Here is a 21605-nt window from a genome sequence, read left to right on the forward strand (position 1 = left end):
ACTGATATGTACTCTTCCCAAACTTCCAGAGATCCCGTTGTTTCAGAGTAGAAGATAATTTGACGAGACGAGGAATCGGACAGAATACACATAAGATCTTCTTAAAAATCAAATCGAACACTCTGTAGAGGCAACTCGAACCATTCTACAGTTCATCGGTAGTGAATTATTTGAACAATTTGAAATTCTTTTTTTTTTTAAACTCGCATTGTGGATATTCCATTCTATTCTGACATGGTCGTATATTATTAATAACATAGTGCGATAGTGATCTATATATGGGGTCAGTTAATTCGACATGACTAATTAGATTAGTGGACTATAAAAGTTAGCAGGTCTACATTACTGTTAGTATAAAAACTTATTCCAGCGTCTCTGATGAGTCTTTTGTAAATACAAGTTTAATCCTGGTATCTATGATGAAATTATTTACATCCACCGGTCTATGCAAAACAAATGCCAACAATTACAACTTGTTAGGTTTGAATGTGTTTTTTGAATTTAGTTCAATCGTTCACCAAAAATGTCTTCGTCTGTTGAAATCTTTAAGCTTTAACCTCAACACCCTGTTGTTTTTATAAAGGGACGTAACACCACTACTAAACGTGAGTTGAAATAACCCAATATGAAATATACACTGTCACCACACGGTTACTTTAACCACTCATATTCCTAGACATGTATAGGAGGTACGATTAGGCTATATATCTCTCAGGTGCTATTTGAAAGGCAACGTGTTTAACCATGATGTCAATATCAAAGGGCTGCTGCCTACACATAATGTGATGACACAATATTTCCTTCTGGTAAAGTTCCGTCAAATGTTTCGTCGATGAGCGTTTACAGATGCCTTTATATTCAAGTGAACCTATTGGATATTTATATGATGATTGCGGAAATGTTTCCCTTGTCAGCATGCTACTTCCGTGTTGCACTTTAACATTATGAATGCAATGTATAACCATATTTACTGACAATGATGAACACGACGGATGCCAGAAGTGCAACATAACCTGATCATACACAATTTGTGTTTGAGTTTGTTATACCCAAACATTTGCCAGTGATCAGTTTTGTGTGTAGTGTTCTGTTGCCGTTGTTCATTCTTTTGTTGTTTTTAGATCGGACATTATTTGATATTGTTTCATTTGTATACTATATATGTCTTTGAACTGTAGGTCAAAAAGTAGTCGTCTTTATGAAGATCTACAAAAACCTGATTATAAAGATACATGAGTTGTTTATATTTCTTTATGTAATAGATGAATGTTTGTCTAAAGCCACCGTACTTTACTCATGACATTGCAAATATAACAATCTTAACTTGTGTAGAACTAATCAATGAGAAATACCAAATGAATACTAATAAAGGGAGAGAGAAAACATAAAAAAACATAAAATAATGAACATTTCTTAAAAACCAGTATGACGAAGACGGTAAGGAACTTCAGCATGGAAATTTTATTAAAAGTAATGTGTTCAGAAATTATGTTTATTAAATATGTAAGCATTAACATTTTCAAAAGCATTCAGTACACACATGAATCATACTGTTTAATTTTCTATTGGTTGTTTCCTTTTACAATGTTAACGTCGATTTCAGTCAAATTATACCTCATTATTTTGTTTGTTGCTATTGAATGAAACGAAAAAAATTATAAATTCACAAACAGTTGGTATGTGATAATTCTACGGCAATACTAGATTACATTTCTTTTAGCATGCACCTGCAGTAATTGTAATATTGTCAATTGCAATATCACTTGAAACACCACTTCCTCTATAAGCTTGAAAAACTATCTGCAAAGATGAACAATAATTTGTATGAACTGAATGTATTCTTAAATTCAGGGAATAACGTATATTGAGCTGACAGTATTGTTATTAATGTTTAAAACAACATTCGATTCTTCTTCATTTTCAGAACAGAAGAATTTTCGCATTAGCTTTGATAATTTACAACTTTGTTTCGCTAATTTTTCATATCATTTTTTAAATTGTCGTATTTGTGTTTGAATTTGATATAAAAAAGAAGATGTGGTATGATTTCCAATAAGATAACTCTTCACAAGAGACCAACTGACACATATATTAACAACTATTCGATCGGCCTTTAAAAATGAGCAACTATTTTGATGATTAATTATATTCATATGTTGATGTGTCATTTGGAAACCATATTTCAGTTTACATCAGGTTTGCATGAGTCTAATATCTTATCTTGTCTGTTTTTTATTGATTGAAAATTAATAGAGTGTACACAAAGAGGAAGAACTGTACTTTTTCCTCTTTCTGCATTGATAGTTTTAGTTTTGTTTGTGTATTGGTGTTGATGTATGTGTTATTGTTCAATGTGTTCTAAGTCATTTTTATTTGTACTCCGGTCTGCAAGCTTCTAAATGATTCAATTGTGCTGTCGAAACATGTGGTAAACAAGTTTGGTATGTCATTTTTTCAGCATTCCTAAGAGATGTTATTGCTATTGAAAATTTCATTTATCTGCTGTTAATAACATTCAAATTTAATGTGGTAACACTCGTCACAATTATCAAGTGAATACTAGCAGGTGAATATATAGATAGGTGGGTACTTATTTACAATTGCTCTGCCTCTCCTTACGCTGTCGTTTATGAGAGGATATATTTGTTTGAAATACTTGGTTCATGACTTGAATTTGACCAAGACTTGTCTGGAAAACAGCTGTTGTAGTGCAGAGATGGGTGTTTTAATTGACAGAAGTTCTAAATGCTAAGGGTCAGTACATTTGCTGTAAAATTCTCCACAGAAAGTGTGATAATTTTGTGCTTTACTATTGTTTATTTAACACTGTTTAAGGATCTTTGCACCAGTTGAGACAAAGCCGAAGTGCAAAAACATCTTTCATTTGATTGTTTATTAAATATGTGTCACAGTTAATTTTCGTCCCTTGGCCAACACAGATTAAGGATGCATTATAGAAAACTTATTAAAGATACCAGACTTAACATGATTGTCTATAAAATGTTATCAAAAGCAATAAGGGTTCCGTTGCCGATTCGGCACAACGTTTTGAATTTGTGTTTACTGTGCTCTTCTGAATGCATTGTATTTCCTTTCGAACTGTTTTTATTTCTGTCACGTAGTGTTGTCATTTTAGTGATATTTTTTTTAACATTTTCTTAAAGCCGGAGGTTTGAATAGTCTTTAAACCAAGTTTAGCCCACCATTTTTGTCTGAAAATGTCGTGTACCAAGTCAGGAATATGATATCAACTAGTTCGTTTATATGCATGTTGGCGTTTTTTTTGTTCTTTTGTTTTTCTCTAACAGTTGACACACATGGTTGATGTTTGCCCTCGGTTTTAGTTTGTAACCGTTACATGGATTTGTTTTCTCTTAATCGATTAATGAATTTTGAACACCAGTATACTCGTGTAGTCTTTATTTATATGATTAAGAATTCAAGACGATTGTTTCGTATCACGATTTCAACATTCGATGAACAATAAATTGAGATATAAGTATTGCCTCAACGCTATTTTCTGTCACCACAGATTCGCTGACTACTGAACTGGTGAAAACCTCAGGAAAAAAGTGGCATCCAACAATAGGTTGCGAAATACAATCAGACATACAAGATTTATAAATTATATCGCTATTCACTATTTGTGCATTCCTTCTACATACGTGTGAGCAATTGCGTTAGACCCAAACAGTAAAAAGACGATAAATTCTGATCATTAAAAGCATTAAAAACTAAAAATACATAAATAAATTGAGAAAAATATACAGTTTTGCAAAATCTGGCAAAGGTTAACTTTGTCCTTTAACAAAAATATTTGTGGTAAATTAAAACGCTCGATGAAATTAATAAAATGGACACATTAATGATATTTGATGTCAGTTTAAGGGCGCCAACCATTTTGCTAATGATAATCTCGTTATCATATAGTCCTTCGTCAGTGACCTCATAATGAAAAACTGCTGATTAATAAATAAGATGAAAAGGATCAATTATCCACCAAAATCATAAAACAATATAACCATTATTCACATTATAAGACATTACAGCATATATAGCGATGATTAACAAAAATGTATAATGCAAAAAATTCGACCCCCCATCTATTATAAAATGTGTTTATAGTGATTGAAGTACACGCATTTCTAGAAATAGACATGGGAATTACCAATCATTTCATATTCTTATATTTTGGTGTATTACAAGATATCCATAACTTCATACCCGTGAAGCTGCAGACGAAATATTAAAGCTCTGAAATTGCCAAGAATTAATACTGGTTGAATTTTTCCATATCGCTAACCTGTCCTGCATTACTCGCAAATATCCAATTGTACTCCCATACATGTAGTAGTTAAAGGACAAACATTTAGAAAAACCTGCAATTAAAAAAAAAATGCGTCATGCCACACTTCAATATTGATTAATAATGTCTAATAAAATATTATATCATCGGGCGAATAACATGTAACTATCAATGAAAACATTTCCAAATAAAGTATATTCAGTCCATATAATTAATTATTACATTTACACTCAGAAAAAAATGTAACTCAGAATCAAATCAATTGATACTAAATATTTGTTTCAACCAATTTTCAACTGGGCCCTATTAATGAGATAGATCGTATGGTCAAAACTGTTAATTTTTTTTCGAATTCTTTATCCTATGTATCATTTCATTCACGAAACAACCTTTCTTTAAAATCCCATATAAACACTAAAAGCAAGATGCAAACAATGTCAAAAACATATAAATATAACATAGTCTGGTACTTTTACTCATTTTCACTGCTATTAAAATGTATCAATTTTTTTGGGGAAAAGTTGAATGACGAAACTATGTGTCTATTTTTAATTTAACGTTCATCATGTTTATCATTTCGAAATTCTAGAGCTTGAATTTGGTTTAATTTTGATGATACTTAGATTTGAATCTTTTAAATATTTGAAATTTTATTTCTAGCAGAACATATAATGATGCATAATTATGCGCAACAAAGTACATGATCTTTTGATTTCAAAGTGCGGCAATTGTGTTATTTACATGATTTTTAAATAGCATTTTTAAGGGGGTAGTCGTATTCTAAATCCCAATATAAGTGACTCATTTAAAGTGGAGGTTATCGCAATGTAAAAAATTGGAATATCGTTTCAATAGAAATAGGAACATGTTGCATCAGTGTCAATGAGACAACAAGTGGCTGACTTCGGACAGGTGCATAACAGCGTCTTTAGCCGTTTTAACATGCGCCAACCGTCACCCTCACATGAAACAGTAGTGTAATATTACAACATAAAAAGATAAACTATAAAATATCAAATCGAATATATTGGCATTGTCTATTATGTTAAACTGAAAAGCACATTCATAGATCAACGTTAATCAACACGTCATTAAAACATCATCTTGAAGATTTCAAAAAGATTAAGTAAAAAAAAAATGCTACTTTCGCAAAGCAACCTACATTGATGAACTTTTGTGTTGAAAAACATTACAGAATACATTTATTGGATAAATAATTGTATGGTTTATTATTAACCTTTTTTCAAATTTCTTGATATTAATCTTGCACTCCAACCATATTGACCATTGTCTGCCTCCATATAGAAATAATAACTTCCCTCTGCTGCGAACGACGGTCCAGTCCCTGGAGTTGGTGTGCCGCCCTATTTGTATTTCAATATTGTAAAAAAATATTACTTTACTGTTCGTTTAGTACAGTGAATCAAATCTTTATTTGTGTACTAGTATTTAAATCGTAAGGATTTACAAGAGAATCGCCAATAGGTTCATTTCACAATCTATTTAGGTTTTATTCTTACTTTTTGTTTTGTTTTTACAAAGTAGTTGGAAGCCTGAATTTAAGCCATAATTGTTACTCTGTTATTTGTTCACTGTTTACTGATTCAAAGATTTTAAGTTCATGACTTTCGACCTCTGTATAAGATATCAAGACTTGAAGTGCTGATTTGGCACAGGTTAATTCATTTATCACAAGAAACTTCAATATATCAAAAACTCAAGTAAAGAAAAATATATAAAAATGTAAATATAGCTTTCAGTTTATCTATAAATAATTGATAACAAATGGTAGATTTTTTACCTAAAATATCGTTTAATCTACGTTTATATAAAAAAAAATTTGATAATATATGTTTATAGCAGATTTGACAAATACAAAATCAACAAGCTCTTACTTATCTTGAAAAAGAGAGGCGAAAGATACTCGTATGTCGAAAATTACCTCACAACACCATATCTAAAAAAGACACCCAGACAATAGTACACTTAACACAGTATAGACAACTGAGGACTAAGCAAACAGAACCCATACAAAAACTTGAGGTGATCTCAGGTGCTCCGGAATGGTAAGCAGATCCTGCTCCACCTGTGGTACCCGTCGTTTTGCTCATGTTAGTACTCTAAGATTTGTACTTAGGGATATGTTATTGTTGGGAATTATAAGTACCTTGCCAAGTCCACTCTCTGTTTATATTAGGCGTATTTCTGCATTATATACTTCTGATGAGCTCAGCCCTTTACACCGATTTCTATAGTGTTTTTTTTTATGTTGTATTGTTATAGCACTATTCAAGGTTAGTGGATGATGGCGCCTTTACACTAGTTAACCCAAAAACATTCTGTACGTGCCTATCTCTAGCCAGGATCCTGTAGATTAGTTTTTTTAAAAATCTTTATTTGTACTTACATCAGGCCATTATTTTTTTTGGTTTTAATTGTTTTACAATTTTGTCATTTCGGAGGCTTTTATGCAGTAGGGGTTTAGCTTATTGTGGAATCCCGTACACTGATTTATAATTGTGAATGTCTGTTTCATTTGGATTTGAGGAGAATCGGCTCATTAGTAATCATATCAGATCTTGGTATTTGTAATTTGATATTCCAAAACTGGCAAGAAAAATACACTTATGAAATTCACTTGCTTGAATGTGTCAGTTGGTATCGATCAATGTTTTGGGTGTAAAGAATCGTTTCACAATTTTCCACATTATGTTAAATGGTAAATTGTTATTTGTTTATATTACCACTTGACATCTTAAAAACGCTTTTTGTTTGTTTAATGCAGCATGTGATAATTTGAACAAATGGAAATAATTATCCCGGATCCTTTTCAATTCAGAAATTGTGGCGTTGTTTTCATTTGCGTAATGCAAATAATTCGAGTAGGTGAGTATAGCAATAATGCAAAACAATTGTATGTTAATGTTACATGTATTACTGAAATGAAATAATTATTTGTGCACTGTTGTCCATCTTTTTTAACATCACAGTAAGTAAATGCAGGTAATGACATCTGAATTAACAGTAACCAAAATCGATGCACAGGATGGGACCGAATCGTAACCCGTGGATAGAGAAGATCTGTAGGCGTAAAAAAATCCGGAGTTATCAGTTTTTTACAAAACTGTAAAAAATTGGATAGAGTGCACTGTATATCTTTCAAATATCGGGGACTCTTCATCTTATTCCCAACGCTGGTCGAATATTTCCCATCACAGTATTTCTGAAGAACATCTTTTACTGATGAATCAGAGAAATTCATACTAAATAAAGATATTAAAACGAACGTTATGACGACCAGACGGTAGTAAGTTCTCTATAAGAATTTGTGCATTTAGTAGTATCTAATTTCAAGACAGAATATGGTCGTTCTTTTATGTTAATATGAAAGGACAAAGGGACGAATTTCTGATTTCTAAAATCTTCTCTTTTGATTCAAGATTAACTCTGAATTCCCAGTTTCTTGAAGTGAATTCAAATAACAATTGTGGCATAATAGCTTCGTCTGCTGAAGACACCACACGCACATATCTCGATGATAAAGATTTCAAAAACCGTGTGTTCATTTTATGACACATATTTTGAAAGCTTTCATAATTGCACGATCGAACCACTTTCATCCATTCGATTAAAGTGTCCTGTTTGCGTATCGACCATTTTCTTCATTTTCTGTATTTAACCACAAAAAGGCAATAGAACTAAACATTTGTAAACTATACTATAATACTATTGAAGCTGATCTCGATTAAAAGAGAAAAATAAGGGCTTCTTGATCGTTCTCTTGTTCTTTTTAAATTATATACTGACCGTTCTACGAGTCCAATCGAAGTCATCATTCAAAACATCTTGTTCTAATACACAGCTGGCTTCGTCAATGTTTTCAACATCACATTTGTAATCTAAAATCAAAACCGTAGTGAACATACATTGGCTAGAGGTATAGGGGGAGGGGTGAGATCGCAAAAATCATGTGTTAACCACGCATCATTTTTGCGCCTGTCCCAAGTCAGGAGCCTCTGGCCTCTGTTAGTCATGTATGATTTTTTTTAATTTCAGTTTCTTGTCTATAATTCGGAGTTTAGTATGACGTCCATTATCATTGAACTAATTTACATATTTGTTCAGGGTCCAACTGAAGGACGCCTTCGGGTGCAGGAGTTTTTCGTTTCATTGAAGACCCATTGGTGGCCTTCGGCTGTTGTCTGCTCTATGGTCGGGTTTTTGTCTTTTTGACACAATGTGACATTTTCTATTTCCATTCTCAATTTTATAATATTCACTTTAAACCAGAACCTTCATTACACGTGTTCTATTAATCGAATATTTGTAAATAAACGTAAAGAGTGTATATACAAGACTCCAGTTTTGTTCAAGTGTAGTGGTAGCTTTTGTGATTCGACGCATTAGATTGTCCTCTAATTTTAACGTATTCTTCAAAACACATTCAATTTTAACGTATTTTTCAAAACACATTTAATTTTAACGTATTCTTCAAAACACATTCAAGTCTAGTTTTAAGTTGTCATTGCTGTTTTGTTGAAAATCTTTAAATTCACCTGTACACTGTGGGCCAGTGAAACTATCCAAACATTTACAAATATAGCCATGACCTTCTACCTTGCATAATCCATTGTTCATACAAGGTGTGCTACTGCATGGTGTAACTTGTAAAATATAATTCAAAATGTATATTAGAATAGGAGGTGTCAAGTCAAAATAAAATGTCAACATCAATTGAGAGAAAATTGCAGATTGTCAGTATAGAACTCCGGTTTGTAGATTTCCCAGAATTGCATTTAATTGATACTTCGATCCGGATGATTGTTTATTAAGTATTTATTAATTTTAACCTCATTGGGCAGTTTATCGGTTGAAAACTCTTGAATCCGATTTTTAGCTTTGATTTTTCACGTTTTGCACTTTTGAACATGGAAAACTGTTGAGAGAGAAAAAATATACTCACTGAAAAATATTCTACATGTTGCCAAAATATGCTTGAAAATATACTCATAACTCAAATTGCACTAACCATTATTGGATTGTTATTAATTCCGATAACCAGTTAACAATCGATGACGCAAAAAAACAAACCTCCAGTAAATGAATGAGGACTTAACCCGAACATATTCTGCCTTTTGTTTTGTATTATCCTTGAGATGCAAGTTCGGATTAAGTGTTATTTTAATTAAACGAACCTTCTATATGACATGGTAATCATTTATAGATATGAATACTTATTTACATGCACATGTCAGTTAAACTCCGGCAAAACACCTAAAAGTATTATTAAGCATCAAATCTATAAAGTTCCCCAACGGAATCGCTAAGAAGTATTGGGCAAACTATCATATGGAATGTCTATCATAGTGTATAACAGAGTACACTTAAATAGAACAAACAGTCACATTCACTTCTAATATAACGTCAGTACTGCAGGGGTAAAAAGATTGTCAAATAAATACATGCATTATCTCTAAAAAAAAATACGGACTTATTTCATCCTGGATGACGTTTTGAACATTCTGACGTCAACATGGAGATTACGGCATGTAGAAAGAAACACACATTTGAGGAAAAATGACATGTAATGGTGACATTTATAACAGTTTATAAAACAGGGCACACAATTCGAACGAAAGGACACCGATTTTAGTCTAAACAAACAGTTTGGGCTTACATAATATATTCTAAATTCATTGTATGTGTCACTATCTTCATCAACACACGTTTATAACTCGACACGGACTTACGAAATGTAGTTTTTAAATTGCAGATCACAGTTATTATGTTTCTTGTGCTTTTGTTGGTTAAAGCTGGTCATAATTTGGTATTATACATTCTAATGAGTCTTGTTACCTTGACAGTTAGAGCCAGAAAAACCTCTTTTGCATGTACAGTTGTGCTCTGTGCTATTAACATTATATGCACACACTCCATTGTGTTGGCAAGGGTTACTTGAGCAAGGTGTTACTACAATGTAGATAGCCCATACATGTTACAAAAATAAGATCACTTCATCGTTGCCATTTTCGCAAATATTATAACAAAGGAATAAACTCACGACCCTCATTTTTTTCCAGTTATAACTTTCATCGGGAGAACGATGTATATATAGTATTTAAATATCTTTACAATAGGACCAAACGCAATATACTTGAAAAAGGTTATCCCGATAGGATACAATGTATATGTTGTGTACAAGTTATCATTTTGTAAAAAAAAAATGTACAAACTATAATTTGTATTTTGACTTTGCCCAAACTGCAATTTGTACAAGAATTACAGTTAAAAAGACAACTTATGATTGCAGACATCCTGATTTCATAACAGATTGGAACACACCTTAACATTTTGTAAGTGTGATGTCATTTTATATTTTAAATACTATCATTATGCTTAAGACTTACCTTGACAATTTGAACCTGTAAAACCAGACGGACAAGAACATATATAGTCTGAGGAATTCAGCCCGAAAGTACACTCTCCAGTATGATGACAGGGATTGCTTGAGCATGGTGTTACTAAACAAAGATATATGATAGTTAGTAGTTGTAAAAACTAAATAACTATACAGATTGTCCAATACTTAACATAAATGTGACGACACACATAATACAGTCCTAACATTGCTATTCTAAGATGAAAGTTTTAACCAATGTGCTAAACATAATTGTTAATAAACGTGCTAATTACGGTAACGAAATAGTGCTAAGCACGCAGTGCATTCAAATTGTATGACCTTTTTCGTGAACATGACTTAAGTCTTTCTACAGGCATGAAGAGAAAATGAAGAACACGTGTTTTCTGATAATGCGGTTTTTAAAATACCTTGCACATCTTAATACAAAATAAATAAAATATGTACTTTTTGTAAATATGATAGAGAGGATGAGTTTCATTTCATCTTCAAATGTCCCTTTTTTCAAGGATTTTGAAAATTCATATCAAGCCATATTATTCGAAAAAACATTGATGTTCATATTTATTAATCTAATGAGTACAAGCCATATTAAAGAGGTTTGTAATTTAGGCATTAAAGCTTAGAACCGAAATGTTAGAATAATGTTCCTGTATTACTACAACAACTTCTGCTATACTGTCATATAGTTTGTGTTTTTAGATATAGGAAGATGTGGTGTGAGTGCCAATGAGACAACTCTCCATCCAATTGTATGTATTAAATGAATTATTAATGTGGATATAATTCAAATATGTACATGTACCTATAGTTTATACAGACTTTGGTAATAAAGATATATATTGAAAGCACTAAACCGATTCAGAGAGAACAAATACAGGTCACAAACTAAAACCGAGGAAAACCTTAAGCCTGGTTTTATAAACGCAAGCAAGAAAATTCATAAGTATAATAAGAGGTTTAGCATGCCACAATACCAGGTCCAACCCACCATTTTTTCCTTTAAATATGTCCTGTACCAAGTCAGGAATATGGCCATTGTTTTCTTATAGTTCGTTTCTGTGTGTGTTTCATTTTAACGTTGTGTTTCCATTGTGTAGTTTGTTTACTATAAGACGTGTCACGGTACTTATCTATCCCAAATTCATGTATTTGATTTTGATGTTATATTTGTTATTCTCATAGGATTTTGTCTAATGCTTAGTCCGTTTCTGTGTGTGTGTGTGTTACAGTTTAGTGTTGTGTTGTTGTTCTCCTCTTATATTTAATGCGTTTCCCTCAGTTTTCGTTTGTTACCCAGATTTTGTTTTTTGTCAATGGATTTATGAGTTTTGAACAACGGTATACTACCGTTGACTTTATTTAGAAACAAATCACAGACAATTGATTAAATAGATATTATAAATTGATAACACGGCTCGATTTACTAACGCAAATAGTAGATTGTTAAATTGCAATACTTTCCTATGGTTATTCTCGATATATAAAGTCATCATAAATCACCCATATGCAATAAAATATAAACTAAATGTTTTATTACGTAATGTTAACCTCTAAAAACGAGCACAATACTTCCTTGTTTTTAAATGGTTTTTACTATAACATCAGATAATTTTGAGGCATAGTGTTGTAATTAGCCGTCTGTTTAAATTTCCTCTTTGTTGTCTTGTTGAGAAAACTGATCACTGTTGAAATACTGCAATTGACCTTTGTTTTCGTAATTTTGTAATTATAATTTCGGGCAATGAATGGTAAACTTTGTAGGAAAACGTAAAAAAATCTTGATTTCTCCTGTAAAGTTTATTTTATTTACATGTATCTATTATCGGTAAAAAAAGAGAATCTGCTCCGTTTGTTACATATTGTGGTTTTAGCTGCTGTCACGGATAAATTTTAAAGACTTTATGTCAGCAGCTTTTAAAAGAAAGGCAAGACAAGAATTGATTTATTACTGATGAATTATTTACTAGTGCGATATCGAATTTTTGACTCTTACACTCCTTTTTGTTCCTCTTCTTAATAACTTTGGTCATGTTTTAGTCTTCCTGATTAGTTTTTATCTCCTGTGTGTTTTGCATATCTTGTCCCTTATGAATGTTTTGGATCTGTGCATTATTGCTCATGGTTAGTACGAAAAGAAGTTGAAGAGCTCATCATCGATCTTTATTGATGAATATGTATATATTACATGATAAATCAATATTGTTTATTTGTTTCGAACAGAATTATCAAATAGTGGTAAAATAATACCCTGTTCGAAACAAATAATATTGAACAATATTGATTTATCATGAAGTAGTTTGATGTTATATTATTTTTTTAAAGCAATATCCATACTATTCGTGTAAATCATGTTTAAATCTAAAATTATATAAAACTATTGTATTTCTGTATGTTTAAGCCAAACCATGGAAGACATTTACTAGTCCTGATCAGATCCAAAATCTCTTTGTCGCTGACACTGAATTTGGTATATAAAGGCAACATTAGTATACCGCTGTTCGAAATTCATTAATCGATTGAAAAAAAATAAACCAGGACAAATCCGGGTTACAAACTTAAATAAAGGGAATCACATAAAAAATTAGAAGAGAACTACGACACAACAGAAACGCAACATTAAATGTAACACGCACAGAAACGAACTGTAATATAATAATGGATATTTACCTGACTAATTGGTAATATCAGGTGATATGATATAGATTACGTATCCTTACCTTCACATCTTGGACCATTAAAACCCTCAAGGCATTCACATTTCATGTAGCCATCGACCAAAGTGCAAATTCCATTATTCAGGCATCCGAGTCCCTCACATTTGGATCCTTTATGTTGAAAGAATTATATTTAATCTTACCGATTAGGTACTGTATATTTTTGGTTCATTCTAGCACTAATATATACTAGTGGAAATATCTGCTTACTTTTTTTTGGGGGGGGGGGGGGGGGGTCCTGTTACTCGGTGTTTATTTTCTGTGTAGTGTTTTGTGTAAGTGTTTTCTTTTTTGATGGCCTTTTTAGTTTCCCCCTAATTATGACTTTGAATGTTCACTCATGCGGTAGATAACGACTCTTTTTTATATAGATAAGACAATAGCCGGGAAAAGTGCACAAGATGATGTAAATTTGTATTATTTCTTCACCTCAATTGATCGTTTTAAACAAAATGCTCAAATCAACTCTTTTTGAGTTCCATCGAATGATGTTGTTTCAAGTTCCTATTTTGTTTTGGCTTAAAAGATATAAATTGTTCGCAAGACTTTAAACTAACGAGTTCTTAGAACCGTTTATTTAATAACATTGTAGGTAGAAAGTTTTTGAATAAATTAAAACAACCGTTGAAACTATGCTGTATGATACAGCTCCCGACACATACTTGATATCTGAATTTGATATTCATTCAATTTTTTTTTTATAGCAATGAATAAAAAAATGTGAGGTGTAATGCTATGCGACATGATTGGTTTTGAACTGACAAAATGCGTACTGCATGTTTGAATGTCAATAAAACACGTTTGGGTCATCTATGTAAAGATCTAATAGAAATTGAGTTATAAATCGCATATGTAAATAACGTTATGTGCAAGATTTACAATAACAACTGTTGTGTGTTCAATTACAACTGTTTAAGTTGTAATACATTTCTGATACAAGATAACCGGTAAAAAGTTGGGATTAGTCCAACTAGCTCGATTAATTCCCTTTAATGTATATGTTAACAATTTTTATACCCATTTAAAACAATTAGGCATACAACTTATGTCGTAATTATATATTGAAACATGCATTTACTTTGCTCAGTTGTAAAAATTTGATATCATTGGAGTAAACATAGCAATGTATTTTTTTATTATATAAAATGCGTTAATAGTTATCAAAAGTACCAGGATTATAATTTTTTACGCCAGACGCGCGTTTCGTCTACATAAGACTCATCAGTGACGCTCAGATCAAAATAGTTAAAAAGCCAAATAAATACAAAGTTGAAGAGCATTGAGGATCCAAAATTCCAAAAAGTTGTGCCAAATATGGCTAAGGTAATCTACTAAAACAGACACTAAATCATGTTCATAAAAATTCAAAAATAGAAACACGATTTGTATTTCATTCGTCATGTTCGTATTTTATTGGATAACACATTGTTTATAAAGAATCTATTGGTGAATAAACTTGACCAATTCCTTCACAAACAAAGATGTTTGTGAGTGATTTGGTACAGTTTTATACGAAAAAATTCCTTTTAAAAGTTGTTAAATCCTTATACCTGTTAAAAATCGCAGATAAATAATGTTGGTTTTCACCGTCTATCAAACGTTATTGTGTTTTTGCTCATCGGTAATCTGATAATCACTATTTAAAAAAACCCCGGTTATCTGGAGTTTTCTCGACCAATCATATGAATGTATTACCAATTATGCAAATCATATAAGAATTATAAGATGATATGTTTTTTTTTATATTATAAGTTTCTTATCGAGGTGAATGGATTTGTTTGAAAACATAGAATTGATCAAAGAATTTTTAAAAATAGGTTGTCTTACTTGCAGACAGGCCAACCGCAACAGCTATCAATGTCACAACAAGTATAAAACAAATCACAGCTAAAATACCAATTCCAATTTTGTAGTGTCTGATATTCAGTCCCTTCGACGACTTTGGAATAGGCAGTTTTGATTCCAGATGAATAACCTCCTTTTGCTGTAAAATACCGCTGCCTGACTGTTCATTATTTTCATATATTTCATCGGTAGAAATCTGCCTGTCTTCCCATTGAGAATATTCGTTTGGCTTCGCCTTCTGATGATTTGTACCAGGATCAAGTTGATCATAATATGATTGATCGTTTTCATGACATGAAGCGTCTTTTATTGTAAATTCTGTGTTTACATAAGAGTTGTCGTCATCTTCATCTTTCCTGTATTTCGCTATTAATTTTTTAACCTTCACAGTTAATGCCATGCTTACGATATATTATTCATTTGTAAATATCAATTTGTTAAATCATGAAAGTCACTTTTCATATTTCACATTCTTTTTTCGTCTTCCTTGTTCATGTTGTTATCTTTTTACGATTAAAAGATTTCAATTGCACTTGCCAAACTAGTAATTTGATAAAAAAAATCGACTAAGCAAACACACTTAAACTTTAAAATATTTATTATTTGCTACATGAATATGCATTTACAATGAATGCGTAATAAGAAAAAGACCATTAACGTTTATACTAGGAAGTAAAGTTTCGGTTTCGAAGAAGTGAATTATAAAAAGGAATCACTGCAAAATACCATTTCAATGACATCTAAGTCTGATGTAAAAACTTATACAGATTTTACATGTTTTAATACATTTTGCCAACTTCAGTATAAGAAAGGACACCTGGGTGTGGCTGTGTTTGTCATACTATTCACAAATTATTTTACATGAATTTGTTTATAGTATACTATTTTAAGAAGATATTTACTACAGTAGAGATATTTGCATGGCATTGAGGTCCTCATCTAGATTTTATTGTTTTGTTGAAAAACAATTTAGTTAATGTCAACGTTTTCATAAATGATAATTGTAATGGATTTCATGTACTGTCATAACAACTTTGCAATCTTTCTTAGATGTTGTGTATTATATGGTTATAGATTCGTAAATTCCCCTTTACCAGGAAACCTCAACAGCTATGTTTAAAGCCTTTGACACTTAAGTACTTCAATACTTGATTGATATATGACCAAAAGGGGACTATCTGGTTTTGTTTATCAAATCAAATACAAAAAAAAAGTTGTAAGGTATAATAAAAAAAAAAACTTCAAAAAGCTGAATATCAGTATTGAAGGTTGTTTTGCCTTCTTATCATTACTCACGTTATGTGAAATTATAATTTTGAAATACTTTGAACGACAAAATAATTTTATATTTCGTCCTGTGTGACGTTTACATTCTGGCGTCAAACACGGGACTCTACATTAGAGTTAATGTGAACCATGGCCTTTCAGTCACAGGACTTCAAATATTTCAATCCTTTATGGGTTAATTTATAATACATGTAAAAGTAAGTTGTTCTATTTGATAGATGCTTTTTTATGCTTTTTCGTTGAATATTTGTTTGTTTTTGTTCTAATTGAAATTTTGACACAGTGATGATAGATGCCCCTATTTTGACAATTTTACCGATTATGTCTGTTTTGTTCGCTCATTGTTGTAAATAATGGAATTTGATGCGACTATCATACAGGTGAGAGGTTTAGCGCTATAAAACAAGATTCAATCCACCATTTTCTACATTTGAAAATACCCGTACCAAGTCAGGAATATAACATTTGTTGTCCATTCGTTCGATGTGTTTTATCATTTGAATTTGCCATTTGATAAGAGACTTTCCGTTTTGAATTTCCTCGGAGTTCAGTATTTTTGTGATTTTATTTTTTGTTATATAATTGTAGGAGGAAATACTATGGTTAGGAGAAATGTCCACGAACGTTATAGTGAGTTTGACTCCGATCCTCATTGATTCAGAATTGACAGTTTAATTGTCGAAGAATGGTCCTTCTCTCGTGGCACTCCAATAACAACTAGCCACCACAAAATAGCAAAGAGTGCTGAAATTGACTTTAAACATCTACAATCGAATCATGCTATCTAAATAAAGGCAACAGTAGTATACCGCTGTTCAAACTCATAAATCCATGGACAAAAAAACAAAATCGGGGTAACAAACTAAAACTGAGGGAAACGCATTAAATATAAGAGGAGAACAACGACACAACACTGCAATGTAACACACAGAGAAAAACGGACCTAGCATCAGACGAGAATAACAAATATAACATCAAAACCAAATACATGAATTTGGGATATACAAGTACCGTGACACGTCTTATCGCAATGTGAATGTACACTAAAAAATAAGAGAAAACAAACGACGCAACGTTAAAATGTAACATACACAGAAACGAACTATAAAATAACAATGGCCATATTCCTGACTTGGTACAGGACATTTTTAAAGGAAAAAATGGTGGGTTAAACCTGGTTTTGTGGCATGCCAAACCTCCTTTTTTATAGCCATGTGAAATATAACATTAAAATGACAACTCAACACCACAGGACTACAATATAAATAAATTGGAGAACACAATTGACAAAGAAACACACGAACAACAGCCATCAAAAGGCAACAAGTTCAAAATTTTAATACGCCAGAAATGCATTTTGTCCACACAAGATCTACTAGTGACGCCCAGATACAAAAGTTTGAAATCCGAAACAAGCACAAAGTCGAACAGCATCCAGGACCAAAAGATAAAAAAAGTTGTGCCAAAAACGGCCAGGGTTTTCTGTTAGTTACCAGAGCATCCCTATTATTTAGAATAATTTATACTTTTGCAAACAGTAAATTTATATTTATAAATGACTATACAAAAGATGTTCATGATAAAACTGAAGTATTAACTAAATGAAATGAAATGAAATACATTACATAACCAGACATTTGCAACACAAAATGTAGACACATCCGAATAAGTTTAAACCTCAATGCCAAGTGACAAAACCATATTTGAAATTGTAAAAAATGACCAAAAAAAATGACGTCATTTGAATTTGTAAAACAGATCATCAAAAAATGAAATGAAAAATGACGTCACATTTGAATGAATAAGATAGAATTAGGATTGATTTTAGATTATATTTGAACTAAATACTGATATTGCATTTAATAACAGTGCACATTTCAATACTTATTAATAGCAAACTAAGGTAGCAATTAACTATATTATAAAGCTCTGTTCGTTTTTTTGATGATATCTAGCTAGACATCATATTTATTGGCAGATTGCGTTCAGAAACCACGAATTGGTTTATTATGTTGATAGTGAATAAGGTCTATTATGATAAATGAAATCAATGTATTTTATATATTGAGTTTTTGCTCTCTGGTGATGCATCTTTGAATTTTGACAAACATGAAAGCGTTTTTCTATCTGTACAAAAGTACATATAAAGTACCGAACGTTTTCTCAGCTTTGACCACCTTATTAAATAACAGATCGTTCTTGAACATGATCAACGTTTGCTGTTAATGATACGATAATCGAATGATCTTTGTGATTGACTATTATATTCTGAAACGTTTCAATGGATTTATTTAAATTAAAAAAAAACTTACAACTACGTAAATATTTATTCCGTTTTTCATTTCAATCCGTAAAAAAAAACCGACTTTATATTATCACATAATAAACTATGAGTGGGTAATTTACATGTAAACCAATTCACACACATATTTTGTTATGTACATTAACAACTTTTATTTTACAGTGTTTGTATTTATTTAATTTAAAAAAAAGACGCACTCGATTAGTTATATTAAGTGCGAAATATCCATTGATTCGGTTCTTCAAATTTATATGTAATTTATTTTTATATCTTCATGCTAAAATAACAATTCAAGATATATGTAACGTTCATCTACATGTATATCTATGGATGTATTTGAGAAGACGTTACTTAGTTGAAAAACTTGTTTTTAATCCATTTGTCGTTACTGATATAAAAGATGAAAAACATGTATCATTGTGATACCAATATATATATATAGTACTTAATTCAGTTGTACAAATAAAAACTTCATAGTAATTCCCACATACATTGTACTGGAAACATTGTTTGTTAATGTAGTTTTACAAACATAGACTTCATAGAAATACAAATATTAATTTTTCATTTGTTTGACAAAATGAAAATATGTGCGTTCCAGGTACATGCTGAAAGAAGGTCAGTATATCTGCATTTGATTTAATTGTCAACATTCAGAAAAAATATTATGTTTTTACAAAGTACGATTTTAGAGTTATACAGGCCATACCTGAAGTTCACCTTTTTTTGTACTTTTGGTTTTAAATAAACAGACATAAGCCTAAATACAAGCTTATTGTACTTAACCTGTTGTTCTGCTCTCTAGTATTAGTTGGACTCTCCTTAATAACTAATTTAAAGTGCAACTTGGAAACTGAACAGTGTAAAAAGAGATATTTCTACAATTAAAACACCCAACTTGTTTACAAATGAGGTAATCGTAAAAACAATCCAGAAAGCTTCAGATTGATCCCAGTGAAAGAACACACGATTTGTCTTTGTCTTTACTGACTCGGTCATTAATGATTGAAAAATGATTCCATATCAATAGCGAATGAGCAAATACTATTTTACCAAGATCCTATCTACCGGGTTCGCCAACACTTTGAATAATAACGGTAGGTCTCTTTATATGCGTCCAACATCCCATATGGTATAATACAGTAGTCTTTACTACACTGGAACCGCGTGTTGAGACAAACTCAAAGTCGTTAGATACAGTTTTAAATACTAATGTCCGACATTCTATTGTCTTAAGATTATGAATATCTCAGTCAATGTAGTCATTCTTGGATTAATATAAATATTTTTTTTTTAATTCCTCCTTTCAAATAATTGTGGAATTGTAGATTGTCTCCTTATATCGTAATTGTGATCTCAATTCAATGCTGTGACATTCTGTTTGTTTTACTTTTATGCATTGGTACAAGTTAACCATGATATCATTTCGAAACGGAAAAACAATTAAATAGTTTACTATTCAACTGCACGATTATCAGCGTGCATAATACGGTAAAAAACAATACATCCACAGTCGATGATCTCTTATATAAAGTGCCAAGTTGTGTAACATTACAAACACATTACAACCACCTAACTAACATATATCAGAATGTTTTATCCAATCAGAAGATAGATAAACCGTAAAAAGTCAGAATCAGTAAAGATGTATCTAAATGCTATCTAATGAATAGAATCAACTTAGAAAAAACGTTTCACATTTCTACGACATTCCTTTGATCCCGATCTAACGGCGTTTATGTGTCGAGAAAATTGACCAAACATATCATGCTTATAATTCGGTATTTCAAAATAAAATACAAGGCAAATGGGGAATGTGTGAAAGAGAAAACAACCCGACAAAAAGGCAGAAAACTGCCGACGTCCACAGAGGGGTCTTAACACAGCAAGAAAATCCCACACCCGAAAACTAACCTGTAAACTTAAACAAAAGAAAAGGTACACTTTTGGCCAACAATAACTTGAAATTCAATATCATCAATATCAGAACATTAAAATGCCGTCAAGTTAGTTCTTCAGAATGGATTTTTTTCAAAACTTTACTTCTAGATTAAACAAATTTCTTCATTAGAGTACATTATAGGCTTTAAAGTGATTATAATTTGGATAAATCGTCAAAAATTACGATTTTACAATTTGTCTGATTTCAAATCCTTGATCGCAACTTAGAATCCCAAATGCTCTATATCCAAAAGTTGGCAATGATTATATTAGATCACCAAACAAAATGTTTGTAAACCAGATGTGACAACCAAAGTCAATTATGTAAATTTGTAATATCGCTATTTTATCAAATATTTCTGTGTCATAAATTCTACCCGACTGAATTTGGTTTTCACAGTCGAATAGAGAATAAACACCACGTCGTCATAAACATACTATTTATGTTCTGTCAACTTTTGATAGTTTCTGGATTACTACCTCCGTTCGATGAGATTGTAACATAGAAAAACCCTCTATCTTTCCAAATCATTAAGGATCTATAATTACATTTAACGATCGACTTCTAAATGCACCATTCTCGTGTCACATGTTCAGTGGGTACTATATTTTAAAACTTTTGATATTACCGATGTGATAATGTGCCTGTACATTTCGATAATCCGTATGGTCAATTACATCCATATTCAAAAACTTATTTTATAGACCAGGTTGAAATCAGTTTCGTCAGATTCGCTTTTCCTCTACATAAGTTCATTGCGCTCGAATCAAACCAGTTGAAGGGTCAAA

General features: G+C 31.5%; 1 protein-coding gene across 1 annotated transcript; it reads right to left on the reverse strand.

Annotated features, from left to right (window-relative positions):
• Positions 1-1444: 1444 nt before the first annotated feature.
• On the reverse strand, positions 1445-15784 carry LOC139499385 (sushi, von Willebrand factor type A, EGF and pentraxin domain-containing protein 1-like). The gene is made up of 9 exons (XM_071288068.1): positions 15269-15784; positions 13445-13552; positions 10714-10827; positions 10163-10276; positions 8863-8970; positions 8114-8205; positions 5544-5670; positions 4225-4379; positions 1445-1800 (listed from the first exon to the last, which is right to left on the reverse strand). The coding sequence occupies exons 1-9, from the start codon at positions 15684-15686 to the stop codon at positions 1717-1719; spliced, it is 1320 nt and encodes a 439-aa protein (XP_071144169.1). The 5' UTR covers positions 15687-15784; the 3' UTR covers positions 1445-1716.
• Between the last annotated feature and the right edge of the window lie 5821 nt (positions 15785-21605).

The sequence above is a fragment of the Mytilus edulis genome, chromosome 12 (assembly GCF_963676685.1).
Source record: "Mytilus edulis chromosome 12, xbMytEdul2.2, whole genome shotgun sequence".
Taxonomy (NCBI): domain Eukaryota; kingdom Metazoa; phylum Mollusca; class Bivalvia; order Mytilida; family Mytilidae; genus Mytilus; species Mytilus edulis.

Excerpts from the sequence above, each read along its gene's own strand:
- LOC139499385 (XM_071288068.1), bottom strand. The coding sequence starts at position 15,686 with ATGGCATTAACTGTGAAGGTTAAAAAATTAATAGCGAAATACAGGAAA. Across the intron at positions 8,971-10,162 it reads TTCTGGCTCTAACTGTCAAG|TTACACCATGCAGTAGCACA; the intron begins GTAACAAGACTC and ends ATATTTTACAAG. Across the intron at positions 4,380-5,543 it reads ATCAAGAAATTTGAAAAAAG|GTTTTTCTAAATGTTTGTCC; the intron begins GTTAATAATAAA and ends TTTTAATTGCAG.